The 15,202-nt window shown below is 39.5% G+C and overlaps 1 protein-coding gene across 1 annotated transcript; it reads left to right on the top strand.

The window, feature by feature from the left end:
- The first annotated feature begins 6 nt into the window (after positions 1-6).
- QRSL1 (glutaminyl-tRNA amidotransferase subunit QRSL1) lies at positions 7-13,882 on the top strand. The gene is made up of 11 exons (XM_059842352.1): positions 7-159; positions 372-531; positions 1,750-1,848; positions 2,857-2,953; positions 4,637-4,813; positions 7,072-7,247; positions 7,348-7,460; positions 8,976-9,168; positions 9,547-9,664; positions 12,765-12,970; positions 13,427-13,882. The coding sequence occupies exons 1-11, from the start codon at positions 136-138 to the stop codon at positions 13,636-13,638; spliced, it is 1,575 nt and encodes a 524-aa protein (XP_059698335.1). The 5' UTR covers positions 7-135; the 3' UTR covers positions 13,639-13,882.
- The last annotated feature ends 1,320 nt before the right edge of the window (positions 13,883-15,202 follow it).

Raw genomic sequence — 15,202 nt, 5'->3', positions numbered from 1 at the left:
CCTTCTTGGCCGCCCTGCCAATGGTGCCGCGGGGTGTTGCGGCAAGATGGCGGCGGGCGGCCACCGCGCCGGGGAGAGGACAGGGGTCGCTCGGCGGGCGTGAGGAGGAGGCGGCGGCGGCGGGCAGGGAGAGCCATGCTGCGCGCCTCTCTTCGGCAGGTGAGTGGGGTCTGTCCGCCTGCCGGGGATGCCGAGGAGGGGGGCGGGTTCGCAAGGTGACCGGGGTCCCCTCGCGTCCCCCTTTCCCGGGGCGGCCCGGGAGAGCGCTTCCCGTGCGCTCCTTCCCTCAGCGGGGATGGTGCTTTCTTCCCGTTCTGCCCCGGCGCGGCCTCTGTCACCGGGCTGCCCTGAACGGCGGGCTGCTCTCCCAGGTGTCGGCGGCGTTGAAGGAAGGACGAGTCGCTCCCACGGAGCTCTGCCAGCGATGCCTGGCCCTCATCAAAAGCACCAAGTTTCTGAATGCATACATCACCGTAGCGGAAGAGACCGCTTTGAAGCAGGCTGAAGAATCAGAGGAAAGATATAAAAGAGGTATGTTGGTTTGTAGTGTTAGTCCTTAAAAAGCTGCTGAGGAGGAGCTGTCCCTATTAGACGAAGCAGCTTTGCTTTTTAAAGGGGGTGTCTTGGCTTGTTTGACTCTTGGGGAATGAGGCTCACGTTTGAGGTTTCCGTGGGTGCTCATGGATGTACACTTGACACTTAGGAGAGTATTTAGGTCAAAAAACAGAGGGAAAACCTGGACCAAACAAGGCACTGCAGGCTAAATAGGCCTGTGCCTCTTGGACACCACTGCTACTTGGTGTCTGCTGCTTCTTTCCCTCAGCAGTTCATTTGGAATATGTAGGCGACAGGTGCCGTGAATAGGCAAATGCAGTGGTCATTCGCAGGCCTCCAGACTGGGATAGGCAAACAGCTGGCACAACCTATGGAGTTTTTAATTAAGAAAGCAAAATAAAATAATGCAGCTTTATTAATTGCAGTTAGGAATTGGAGAACAGAGCAGCTTTCAGTCCTGTTATCTGCAGCATTTAGAAGATGGCCATCCTCATTTTCCTTTGTGTTTCAATAAAGGCAGGAAAGGTAAATTTTCACCTAATAGAGTACATGTTTTCCTTCCTGAGTGACACTTGCTGTCCTCTGACAGCTCAATAAAATCATCAGCCAGGTTGTTTTGCTTCCTGATGTAGGCCGTTTTGGTTTGGGGTTGGGTGTTTTTTGGTATTTTTTTGGTGGGTTTTTTGGGGGTTTTGGTTTGGTTTGGGTTTTTTGGGTTTTTTTTTTTTTTTTTTTTTTTGTTGGTATTTGTTGATTCAGGGTTTTTTTGATGGTGATAATCAATTAGTTGGGAAGGGTTTTCTCTGTTTCCGTAATTAATCTACTGTGTATGTCAGGTAGGCAGTTTATGGCTCCCAGCCTAGTGATGGGGTGGATTTAGTAGCACCTATGGCTGAAATAAGCACTGTGGTGGTGACATTGGAATGCACTCCTTTGGGATAGCCAGCCTGGATAAAAGCAGGTGGAGGGCTTAGACAAGGTCTGGTTTGGGCAGAGTGCTCAATGCTTGAGTTGGAATGGAAGGTGGTTCTTGAAAATGGAACAGACAACCATCAAATGCCAAGAGGATAGCAATCTCGCTTTCAAAAGCCACCCAAAGGGACATGTAAAATAAACAGTAATCGATGACAGCATTATATGTATAGAGCATACTTTGCTTTATTTTCTGTTGTTTTGCAATCATTCCTAATGTAGGTCAGCCACTGGGCATTCTAGATGGAGTTCCTATTGCTGTAAAAGACAACTTTAATACAGCTGGCATTGAGACAACATGTGCATCAAATATGCTAAAAGGTACAGTAAAGCCTTTAAAGTAAAATCAGATATTTTGCTCTTTGGAGGGTTTATGGACTGGAGTCTTCCAGAAATCCAAGTATTTTCAAAAAATGATTTGGTGTCATTTGAGGAAATGCATTTATCTAATTTCACTAGCCAATTTCATCTGGTATTACAGATGGATCTTTTTCTTCCTCTAAGCTCGTTATCTCTTTATATTTGTATGCATTTAGCAACATTTATAATAAAAACCTATATACTACACTAAAAAGGTTCCAAAACTCACATTTTCCTTCACATTGCTTTTAGGTCTAGAGCAGAGCAGTCAGTACTGTTCTGCCTAGTGAAATCCAAAGACAGTCCTATTTTGTTGTTGTTATTGTTCTGTTTATAATTGATGACTTAAATAGTTTTTTGATATGGCTGTAGGAAAAGTAGACATTAACAATCCCAACATATAATCACGTTCTATAATGTTTTTAAGGAATTTTTTTAAAATTTCCTAAACTCATTGTTTTTATTAACAGTTAATGAACATTTTCAAGGCATTGCAGTGTTTTTGTAGTAAGAACAAATGTAGGAAACATTTCTGATATCCATTTTATTCTGCACAAAGTAAAACTTTATATTAATCCTTGTGGAAAATAGCAGAAGTAAATTAGCAGATCTCTGATTTGATTGTGGTTTTATTTAATAGCAGAAGAAACAAAATATGACTTCACTGTTGTAAAAGTTGTTATATTACCTGAAGTGCTTTTCCTTAAAGCACATTCTCAGACCTGTTGTAATTGATTGCAAAGAGTATTAGGAGGATGTCCCTGTTCCTGAAGAAGGTGGGAGTGAAGAAGCCCCTGTTATCATTCATGGAGTGAATTGGTTACTACTTGAGGTCTCGTGTCACTGTCGTAGTTATCATTTTTATATAAGGTCTGAGTGTTAATGACAGTGTCAAAATATTCAGAGTAGCTACTTGTAAAAATAACTTGTATCTCACCATATGCTCCTAATTGTTCTGATTGTTTTCAGGTTATATTTCTCCTTATAATGCTACAGTAGTTCAGAAGTTACTGGATCAGGGAGCTGTGCTTTTAGGCAAAACAAACCTAGATGAATTTGCAATGGGGTGAGTGATGTTTACGTTATTTTTGATGTGCTGATTTTACATAAAATAGCATACATACCATCTGTTCCAATCTACCAGTAATCCTTAGCTCCTGTTTCTGTGAGGCAAGACAACAATGAATACTTACTGTAAGGGTACACAGAGCTGCATGAACTTCTCCCTGAGCGTTTGTAGTGTTGTGTAAATGATACAGACACTGAGTTTTGTGAACATAGTGTTCAAATGTGCTTGAGAGGCAGGAAGCAGTCCAGCTTTTGCAGAAGGCTGAGGACAAGTGGCCTTCTAGAATTAGTTACAACACAGTCAATTGCTGCCTTTTCCTCTCTCCTTACTGATGGCTTTTTGCCCTTAGGTAATTGTTATCGTGCCTCCAGTGGCAGCTAGTGCCTCTGCCATCTGGCCTCTGGGGTGATATATATGGGTGCTCCCTGACTTGCTGCACACAGGCTAATTGAGAGCAAGGCTTTTAAGTTGCCTAAGCTAATGGTGGTGACTTTTTGTCAGGAGCATATTGAAAAATCCTCCTACTAATTGATTCTTCTGCAAATCAGTGAAGGCAGCCAAGCTGTAGCAGAGAATGGCATTGGGCTGTTAGGGATGGGAATTACTGCTAGGTTTGGAAAGGAATCTCTGGGACTTTAGTTACCTGTAAAAAACAGTATAAATGCTGTATTTTGGTTTTATTATACTTAAACCAAAGTCCAAGGTTTGATTGGAAATTCATGTGGATGGAGTGGAAATACTTGGACAATATTGTTTATAATAAAGTAATTTTTATGTAGAAAAAGCTCTTCCTCAGAGGAAGAGCAGGCAAAAAGCTTGGGAAAAACCTGACAATGCAGTATTACAACTGGTCTAAGTTTGTTAAAGCACAGGATTCTCCTAAAGAGCTTATCCCAATACTAGTTTCTCATTCTGGTCTGTGTGTTTGCATGATCTTTTGATCAGGGGGCAGGTCCAGCTCTAAAGTTGTGATGTCTGAATCAGGTTTGCTTTCAACTGCTGTCAGCTGCCTGTTCTGTCTGATGATATAGCTGGTAACACTGGCACCTTGCAGTCAGGGGGAGCCTGGGGTAAAGGGCCTGAGGAAGGAGGAAAGTATGCCCTGCCCCTGCTTCTGGTGTCAGCTCACACCTAGGTGACACAAGCTGACTGAAACCAGTTTCTGAGAATCCAGTCTGGCATTCTGAACCAGTGAACTGTGGCCTCTGCAGAGGGCTTCAGGGTGAATAATAGTGTGGCATTTCAGAGAAATGCGTGCTCCTGGTATTGTGGAACTTCTTCTCCACCTCTTGCAGCATGTTTTTCCCCACAGCAGTGATCTTGTGTTAAATGCAGGGCTGGAAAAACAGAATACCTTGGTTTTGAAAGAGATGTGCCCCTGTACTTTTACACAGCTTAAATCAGTTTTGTGTCTTTGTGACTCTGTTCGTTTCAATGGCATTAGCAGAAGTTAGAAAGAGGTACTAGTTCAGGTTCTGTGTTAGAAACTGATGAACAGCTATGAATTTTGTATGTAATGTTGTAGAAGTTGACTGCTTAAGGATTTACGTACACCAGTCTTCTTGTGTTGAAATTGAATTTGCAAGGATGATGAAGAATTGGATTAAAAAAATTAAATTGAGGAATACAAGTGTGTCATTTGTCACTTCTGTCTGTATTTGTCCTGTCTGACTGTCTTAGTTCTGGGAGTACGGATGGAGTATTTGGACCAGTCAGGAATCCCTGGAGTTATTCAAAACAGTACAAGGAAAAGTCTGTCCCAAAATCCCATTCTGAAGATGAAGAGTCTAACTGGGTAATAACAGGAGGAAGCTCAGGAGGCAGCGCGGCTGCTGTGTCGTCTTTCACATGTTTTGCGTAAGGGGCTTTTAAAATTGTCTTTCCCTAAGTGTCTCAAAATATGTTGGAATATTTTAATTTTATAATTTTCTCAAAAGCTGGTAAGAAATAGCACGGTTATTGACACTGGCATGCAAAAATTTATTTCACCATCCCTAGGTTACTCGTGACATATCATGAAGCCAGAACTTATCCATGCAGGCAAATTTAGATATACTCATTTCAGGCATTATTCAGTGGTATGACCACTTTGCACTGTGTGAAATAAAATTTTGGTGGCAGTCAAGGAGTGACAGTTTTATTCTTATTTCCACATAATCTCTTTAAAAGTCTTACAGGGTTTGTGATGCATCCTCTTCCTCACTAATTGCATTACACAAATACACACTGAAAATGTAATTTAGCAAATTAGGAGATCCCTTAATTTCTAACAGTATAATAATCTTTCCTCTGCTCCTTTGTTTTTATAGCATAGTTATGTAATAGTACATGAGATTTGGGACCTAAAAACTTTCAAATCTCTTATGTAACAAAAGAGTACAGAGTACTTACTACATAGATACTTTCAGACTTCCCTGTTTTTAACTTAGAAAACAGTTTTATTGTTGGGGTGCTTTTTAGGCAAGTGTGTGTTTATGGTTGTTTGGAGTTTTTTTCCTAAAGAAAATTAAACAAATTGGACTTTTTTTTAAATAGTAATTACTAACTGCATGGAATATCAGCACACTCTTTAGCAAGTCAGTTGTTTATACTGTCTTCCCCATCTGACTGTTAAAACTGATCACAAACCTTTATACCTTGCATTTTATGCAATTTTTAGAGCTACATGTTGGAACATGTTTTATAGAAGATTATTTCAATTCTGCTCTTAATTGGAAGGTGTTTAAAAATGCTCTTTAGTTACTTTATCCTTGTTTGCCCATACACTACATTACAAGCATCTATTTTGTTATTAAAATATTCTTGCTAATGCTGATTACAACTCTTTAAATTACTTTTTAAAGTTATGTACCTCTTCATATCCTTGCCCTTTACTGGGATGTAACCTACTCAACATGTTAATACTGTTGAAATTGAACTCAGTGCAGCTGTTCCCAAGGACTGCTGGTTCTCATCCTGATCCAGAATGGGCTGATCCTGAGAGGATCTGGCACCTTTTCTTATGTTGCTGGGCTCCCGTTTTGCACTGCTCAGCACATTGTCAGATCAGGGAGATTTTTTTGTCCAGCTATTTTATTGCATATAACCTATTGTATATCCATCCTATTAGTGTGTTTCAAGCACCAGGAATGCTGCCAGTCTTTACATTTTCAGTTTGAGATTTGGATGTCCAAAAATGCCATAAAATTGAGGATGTTTTACATCAACACAAAGGCTCTGAAAAAAATTCCACTTCAGGAAAGTCAGTTGAATTGATTCAGCCATCTCATAAGCAAATGGCTATGGGAAAAGTCATATGCTCACTTCAATAAAAATTATACCTATTTCTGGAGTTTTAAATTGGTTTTGGCAAAGATTTGAATGAAAACTGCTTTATCTTTTTAATGCTGCTTGAGTTAAATTTATTAAAAGTGAGGGAACATCATGTTTCATTTCAATACAATTTTTGAAATAAAAATATAAAATATAAAAATTTAGAAAGAACAAGGTTTCACTTGTGGATAAAAAAGAGGAATTCAATATAATAATAGCAATAATAATAATAAACAACTGTGTTTTAATTGTACCTAAGCTAATGTAAACTGGGAGTTCTGATCAATCTTTGTAAATTTGGAAACAGGAAAAACATCTTTCCAAAGTATGCCCTCTTGTTAGGAGCAAGAAGTGTCATTCTTAATTTTTATCCTGGAAAATGCTGATTCATGGTACATTGGCTACCCAATAAATAAGATATCAGTGTTGAAAATTGTTCCCTAAATCACATGAGGTGTATCAGTTGGAGTCCACAGTATTGGAACAGACCACAGTATTGGGACAGGGAAGGCAGAAGAAACTATTTGGGGCCATTTTCAGATAGTCTGAATTCTACCTATCTGCCTCTGCTTTGTGAAGGGAACTAGACTCTCCTAATGGCAAATTCAGAGACCCTAAGAAAAATCAGAGAACAAATGAAGAATAGACAGAGAGAGCAGACTGGAATTTAGGCTTTGTGATTATGACTTCTGATCTGGAAGAATTTACAGAGTTTTAAATCCATACATCTCAAAGCCTCACATTCTGTTAATTTGGAAATGTTCTGAATTATCTTACTAATCATGATCCTTTTGAAACCATAGAGCCTTAGGGTCAGACACAGGAGGATCTACCCGAAACCCTGCTGCTCACTGTGGTGTTGTAGGTTTAAAGCCAACATATGGACTGATCTCTCGCCATGGTCTCATTCCTCTAGTGAACTCCATGGATGTGCCAGGAATCCTAACCAGATGTGTGGATGACGCAGCAGTTTTGTTAGGTATTACTCTGTCATACATCTTTGTTTACAACATTTCCTCAAAACAGACTGAATCCTGACTAACATTTTCCTGGTCTTCACATTTTGTGTCTTATTTCAGGTTCACTTGCTGGACATGATCCTAAGGACTCTACCACAATTCAGGATGACTTTAAGCCGTTTGAACTACCTAATTTGACTGATGTCAGCAAGCTTTCAATTGGAATTCCAAAGGTAACATTTAAATCCTGTTAACAGTTATGGACAGGAAGGACAAATAAAAGACACATAACAAAAAAGTACTCATGTCTTGCCCACCACCTCCCAGTCTCCCATGATTTGTAACAGTGAAGATAGTAAAAGCAGCTCCTGGAAAAGAACAGTATGTGTTTGCTCTGTTGCCTGTCTAGGCAATTTGGAGTAAGCATACACTAATGCATCCCATAAAACATGTTGTCATTGTGGTGGGAAGCACTGTCAGGAACCTAGGGGAAATGGGGAACTTCAGTTCTTGGTTCTCTCTGTTGCTCTTTCCTTAGTCTACTCTGTAACCTCCAACAAGTTGCTCTTGGTGCCTTCCCACGCAGTGAGCTTGGTACTGGTTTGTGCAGAGCTTTGTTACCCGTGCCTAAATGCCACTGTGTTAATATAGAGCAGAATTTTAAAGGCAATTGAATGGCACAAGGAGCTGTGATTTGCAGAGTCCTAATAAGAACTGAAAGACATCTCTAATTTGGCATCTGATGTATGCAATTCAATCATGTTTGTTTGAAATTTAGGAACAAAGTTTGGGACTTCAGCCTATTTTTAATTTAATAAAGGCTCTGCCTTCAAAGATACAATGTAAATAACATTTATTAATTGTGTTCTCAGTATTGGAACCTAAGCTAGAACAGGCATACCAAAAGTTTTCATTTGGTAAGCAGAGATGTCCACTGACCAATTATTCACAATCTGTGAAATGGAAAAATTACGTGCCTAGGAAATTGATCAGCTGCATACTGTTTAAATCTTGAGAAATCTAAAATTGTGATGTTGGTTAATTTTTCCTATTCTTTGGACAGTTTTTTCTATTGCTACAGGTTATTTTAAACAGATACATGAATATGTTAAACATGGGTCATAGCTTCTCAGAAATCAGACAGTATTATGACCGTGATATTATGGTTAGAACTAAAGCAAGTACCTTCAAAAATAGAGAATTTTAATAGAATATGCATAATTTGTCTGTGAAATAGGAAAGTAGCTAATCTAAGTCTTCTCCCAACCCCTTGATTGTAGTTCTTCTTTGGTGGGTGGTTTTATTTGTTTTACCAAGGTGTGCCAGTTGCCACTGATAACCTTGTTAGCACTAACAACAGGGGCTAACAGCTCTAGTTTTAGGATTTAGATCTGAAGAATTTGTACCTGTGACTGCAGAGCAGTACAGTATACTCTTGAAATATAAATAAGGGAATAACTGGGCAATTACTCTTTCAGAAGAAACTGCTGAAATTCCGTGATCTGTGATACATATGATGATCCTGCTGAGATGAACATAATACTCTTAAGAAGAATCAATCCTCTTAATTTAATACCCCTTGATTGTATAGAATTTAGTAGATGCAAAAAACTTTTATTGGTACTTTAAATCATATAGTGGTGAGATAATGGTTTCAATGTATTTTTAGCAAGGAGTATTTGTGTTTTGGTTGCTATTAGAAGTAAACCAATGGGTAAAATAACTCCTGTTCTTGTTTTTCCTCTAAGGAATATCATGCACCAGGGCTGTCTAGTGAAATTCTGGCTCTCTGGTCAAAGGCTGCTGACCTGTTTAAGAAGGCAGGTGCTAAAGTGGTTGAAGTGAGCCTACCACACACTCGTTACTCAATTGTCTGCTATCATGTGCTGTGCACGGCAGAAGTGGCATCAAATATGGCCAGGTTTGATGGACTGGAATATGGTAAGGCCTTTGAAAAAACTTTTTTCTCAGACAGTAGAAACATTGCTGGATGCCATGTAAAAGTGTTAGTTTCCATAGATTTTCTTTTCATGGTTGGATGCTTAATACTATTTCTCCAAGATGGAATATAGTAAAAAACCTTGTGCAGATAAAAATGTGTAAACAAATACATAATATATTTCACTAGTAGGCATATCAGTGTCTGGGCTCAAAATCTAGTTTAGTATTTTCATAATAAAACAGGAATGTGTTTTGTTGTTTTTCCAGAGTAGTAGCATGTCAGGCTGCAGCAAACAGTGACCTATTGTACTACTGTGACATTATTAAATCTTAAGGATTACAAGAACTATTAATACCCAAAATGCCTTTTCTTTTCAGGACATCGTTCTGACATGAAGGATTCCACTGAAAGTATGTATGCTGCAACACGGCGAGAAGGCTTCAATGATGTTGTAAGAGGAAGGATTCTGTCAGGAAACTACTTCTTGTTGAAACAGTAAGCAGAACTTCTTGAAATTCACCTTTTCCAGGTTAATGAATTTTTGAGCAAATGGTGATTAATTGTTCATTATGACATGAGAAAGAAATTTCTCTTACAGTAGTAGCTGTTTGTATTTTTATTATTGCTTTAGCTCTATAATACTTAGTGAACTGTTAATGATGAATGAAAATGTTTTCCCTGAACTAACCAGAGAGCGTCCTAAATTAAATAAGTAGAACAACTTAGTGATATTTTTTTTTCCCCTACCAGAGCATTATTGGCATCCATTAGTTAAATTAGGCAGAAATCTACCCTATGGTATGACATTGAGATCATACTGAAGTCTTTACTGTCCTAGTGTTAGAAGTTCTGTAGCTGTTAATGTCATTAAAACTGCATAGAAAAACTGCTGGTACATTGTAGCAAGATCTTCTAGAGAAAGCCAGAGACACAGCAATTAAATTAACTGCAGCTCCCTGTCACAGTGTACAGGGAAAGAGAAGCATTGCCGGAAGTATTGAACTGAAGTCCTTACAGAAGTCAGGGTTTTATCCACCTCACGTAGAGAAGCTAGTGCATGGATAAATTTTACGTTTTTAGTTTTCAGTCCTTATCCAGCAGTCCTAATTTGTGTTAGTAAATGTGCTGTTTCTCTTTGTCTGAATTTGTTCAGATACTAACAAAAATATTAGGCATCTAATTAGTCTCTGTAGTGCACTTGCTTTGAAAGAGCTCTGTCAGCAAGAGTATTCATCAGATGTGACTTCTGATTGCTCTCAGAGACAGGAATGTTGTCAGTCAGTCTGACAACCAGCTTTTATGGAATGCCAGTATTCCTGCCAAGTGTGCTCCCTCCGCTTACAACTGTCCAGGTCAGCTTTCCTAAGGCTGCTTTAAAATTCACATAGTTAACTCTTCTGTGAAGGAATACACAATTAGCTTCCACTGAGATGGAGCAGGAGAGTTGTGTTCCTGTTCCACAGTAAATTACTCTTGAAGAGCAGGGTGCAGCATTCAGAAAGCACACTTAGAATAAGTAGTAGAGAAAACCCATCTGTGTCTCCTGCAAATGTTGCCTTTTACAGCTTATTTTTATCTTTCTTTTCAAAGTTTTAAAACGACTAGGTGATTGTTCAGAAGTTCTGTTTAACATTTCTAGAGATGGCATGGACAAGGGGGTCAAGTCCTCCCTCAGCAAGTTTGCAGATAGCTCCAGTTGGAGTGGTCGTATTGATCTGCAGGAGGGCAGGAAGGCTCTGCAGAGGGATCTGGACAGGCTGGGCTGGGGCCAATGGTGTGAGGTTCTACAGGGCCAGGTCCTGCACTTGGGTCACAACAACCCCAGGCAGCACTAAGGGCTGGGGCAGAGGGGCTGGAAAGTCACCCAGGGGAAAAGGACCTGGGAGTGCTGGTCAACAGCAGCTGAACATGAGCCAGCTGTCCTCAGGTGGCCAAGAAGGCCAGTGGCTTCCTGGCCTGTGTCAGCAGCAGTGTGGCCAGCAGCACCAGGGTAGGGATTGTCCCCTTGTACTCAGCATTGGTGAGGCCACGCCTCAAATCCTGTGTTCTCTTTTGGGCCGCTCACAACAAGAAGGACATTGAGGTGCCAGAGTGTGTCCAGAGAAGGACAGCAGAGCTGGTGAAGGGTCTGGAGCACAAGTCTTATGAGGAGTGGCTGGGGGAGATGGGGATGCTTAGCTTGGAGAAAAGGAGAGACCTTATCACTCTCACTACAGCTACCTAAAAAGAGGTTGTGGGAGGTGTGAGTCAGTGTCTTCTCCCAGGTAACAAGTGATAGAAGAGGAAACAGCCTTATATTGCACCCTGTGAGGTTTGCATTAGATATTAGGAAAAATGTCTTCACTCTTAAGGGTTGTAAAGTGTTGGAACAGGCTGTCAAGGGAAGTGGTAAACTCCCCATCCCTAGAGATATTTAAATGACATATAGATGTGGCACTTAGGGACTTTTATCAAGTTAACAGCTAGGTGGATTTCTGAAGGAATTGTAGAAAAAGGTCTAATTCCCATTGTATAACTTACTAACTTGAACCTGCTGTTTATTGATTATAAACATTTTCATTACTGTTTCTTGGAATCTTAAATCTTTAGATTAACAAAGTGTGATTTAGGCAGTTGCAGTTGTTTTATCTGTAAACACTCTGGCATGTAGCATTTTTCTTTCACTTTTTTTTTTTTTTTTGTTTTCCAAATGGCTGAGGGTTTAGATGACAGTTACTTTTGAAACTGAACTTCTCTGAATTTAAGATTCCATATTTACCAGTTCTGCATATGTGGTTAAAAGGAATGATAGACAAAAAGTTGACTAATGTGTTTCTGCTTCAGACTTGTGTAAAGACAGAAATCCATAGACCACATGTTTACATAAGGGGGAAAAATGGGTGAAGATAAGGTCTTCTACAGAGAAGTATACTACAACCACATACATAGTTTTAAATCCATTTGGAGTTGTCCATTTGGAGATGATAGGATTTTTTCATTTGCTTCAAGTATCTTGCTGGATTGAATCCTAAATGGTTAATTCCTGTTTTTCAGACCTGTGTAGTTCTGTGTTTTCTAGACTTTGCTGTGCTGCCCTACAGTGAAATTAGGTTGGATACCAGCTTTTCACCCAGAGGGTGGTTGAGCACTGGAACAGACTCCCCAGGGAAGTGGCCACAGCACCAAGCCAGTCTGAGTTGTTCTCTCAGGCACATTGTGTGGTTCTTGGGGTGTCCTGCACAGGGCCAGGAGTTGGATTGCATTATTTTGATGGGTCCCTTCCAACTCAGCATTTTCCATGGTTCTGTGAAACTCAATGCACAGTTTAGTTTCCAAATGGTCATTAAAATGTTGTTTTGATTTTAAGTTAATTATTGTAAGGTAGGGTTTTGTTTTCCCTTCACCTTTCTTCAGCTGTATGCCCTCATCTCTTCCTTCTCTGGCCTCTCCTCTGCTATGAGAGCATAAACAGACTTGTGGTGACTAAGCTTCCAGTGTCAGTCAAAATTTTGTCCAAAAGGATTACTGGGCTTGTCTTTTCCACAGTAACTAAGAAATAAAGTTCTGTATTTTGGGAATTAAAGTGTCAGGCCTTTATGTCCCTATTCCTTTATAGGAACTATGAGAAGTACTTTGTTAAGGCACAGAAAGTGAGACGTCTCATTGCCAACGACTTTGTGAAGGTTTTCAGGAGCGGTGTTGATATTTTACTCACTCCCACCACTCTGAGTGATGCAGCACCTTACACAGAATTCATCCAAGAGGACAACAGGACCCGCAGTGCTCAAGACGACATCCTGACACAGGCTGCAAACATGGCAGGTGACTTAACTGTGTTCTCCCCTGCCTCATAATTTTAAAAGTCTAGTCCCTTTAGGTATTTAACCTTCTCTTTAGAATCAAGATATTTTACCCCCATGTCCTAAGTCTTACAGTGATAACTGGGTCTAAGGACAGTTTTATTAAATGCTTGAAAATGTAAGACCAGATTTTAAAGTAGGGTACCTTGGAGCTGAGTGTGGGCTGCAGGTAAGATGGCTCTGTTCCAGAGACAGAACTCTCTTCCTAAGGAGAGCTGATTATCTTTTTCAGAGGATGCTGACCTCTTAAATCTCTCTAATTAATTTCTTGTGATCATCTAGCATTCACTTCGTTGAATCAAATTTTTTTAGCTAGTCTTTTTTCTCTAACTTTTTTTTCTGGTTCTCTTAAAATTGATACAAAAATTACTCTAAGGTTTATAGTAAGTCTTTGCAAGTGTATTTTTTTTTCTTCCAGGACTGCCAGCCATAAATGTTCCTACAGCTCTTTCAGAGAGAGGCTTGCCAGTTGGGCTTCAGTTCATTGGACGTTCATTCCAGGAGAAGCAGCTTCTCACTGTGGCCAAATGGTTTGAAAAACAAGTACAATTCCCAATGATTCAACTAGAAGAAGTAAAGAGGCATGACAGTGATGTATTTCAACATCAGAAATCTGCTTCTTTTTCATAGCCTGGGACTTGCTAGTCAGCTAGAGCAAACAAGCTGTGGGGATGGTCAAGAAACTAATTTCTGCAGTTAATTGTCTTTTGCAGAAGTAATAATCTGTTCTAAGAAGACGTTATGCAGTAATGCACGATGGAATCAGGACAGCTTGTTACAGTATAATTAAGGCAAAGTGAATCACTAAGTAAACATTACCACGTTATTAAGCAACATTTCTTACTGATATTAAAAATACCAAGTTGAAATTGTCTATGTTATGCCTGTGAAGCTTATTTTTTAATCCCTAGAGGGTGTGTAAGGTATCTGACCAATTAAAGAACGAGCCTGAACTGTTGTGTGAAAACTTCATAGTTGCCAAAGGGCTTGGTTTCCTTCTGGAGTGTAGACTTTTGTAATGGCAACAACCAGACAAGCTCTGTTGGAACAAAGGCATCAAGGATTTGTTTACCAAGAGTTAAATACAAAGGGAAACAAGGGAATAATTTAGAACCATAGAATCCTTTAGATTAGAAAAGACTTTTAAGATCATCAAGTCCAACCCAGCACTACCAAGTTCAGCATTCAATCATATCCCTAATGCCACATCTGCATATCTGTTATGTGATGCTTATTAAGGCCATTGTGAGAAAACTAAAGCATACCTGCATTTAGATCCCTGTTTTATCAAAATCCAACATGTGGAAGTGTTAGTTCATTTTAAAAATCAAAATGTTCCCTACTTCTAGTTAACTTGTGCAGAAGGTAAAAATAACCTCTGGGTTTACAAATCATTCAGATTACTCTGGTTATATCTGTGTAAGAATAATGAATTCCAGATATCTTCTGGAGAGATGTGTAGTAATAGTACTTGAGCAGTTATTTTCTTCTTCCTTCATAACTGTTCTTTATAATCAACACTTAAATACTTGCTAAGAAAGAGATCTTACTCAGTGTGACTCCCTGTAGGAATAATGCCATCTATTCCTTCGTGGACAGTCATTCAACACAATAGTAATTCAAACTGAATTTCCAAACTGTCATCATGTAGACTGGAAGACTCACTAAACAACTCTCAACCTGTTTCAAATGTTGCAGTTTCCATTTCTTGATAGTTAAAAACATGCAGGATAAAGTTTGTAGATGTTTGGCATCAGATTTACTTTCAGTCATAGTCTACAGCATGCAGAGATGGAAAAGGTATAGGGGGAGAAAACTGACTGAGGTGGAATCCCCTATGGAAACATAAAGAATCTTCCAGAATTACACCTTGTCATATACCATATTGTCACAAATATAAAAAATGCATCTGCACATGCATCTGCCTCTGAAAATTGCAGATGAATTGGTGAATTTTCCATATGCCAAAGTGAGCTTTTTCAATACGTTTCCTACACGATTAAAATGGTACACAACTAAAAACCCTGCATTTAAAAAGCTAAATAGAACATGGAACTTTCCATGGCACAGTCTTTAGGGAACTTGCTTTTTCTATTAGTGGGTAATGATGAACTGAGAATCCTAATAAAATATTTTCACTAACGTCTTGTTCAGTAATTTAGGTGTGCTGTAATCATGCAGGTGTGTCTTACAG

This window comes from Haemorhous mexicanus, chromosome 3 (genome assembly GCF_027477595.1).
Source record: "Haemorhous mexicanus isolate bHaeMex1 chromosome 3, bHaeMex1.pri, whole genome shotgun sequence".
NCBI lineage: Eukaryota > Metazoa > Chordata > Aves > Passeriformes > Fringillidae > Haemorhous > Haemorhous mexicanus.
Note: the sequence above shows the minus strand (reverse complement) of the source record. Positions and strands in the feature narration are given on the sequence as shown.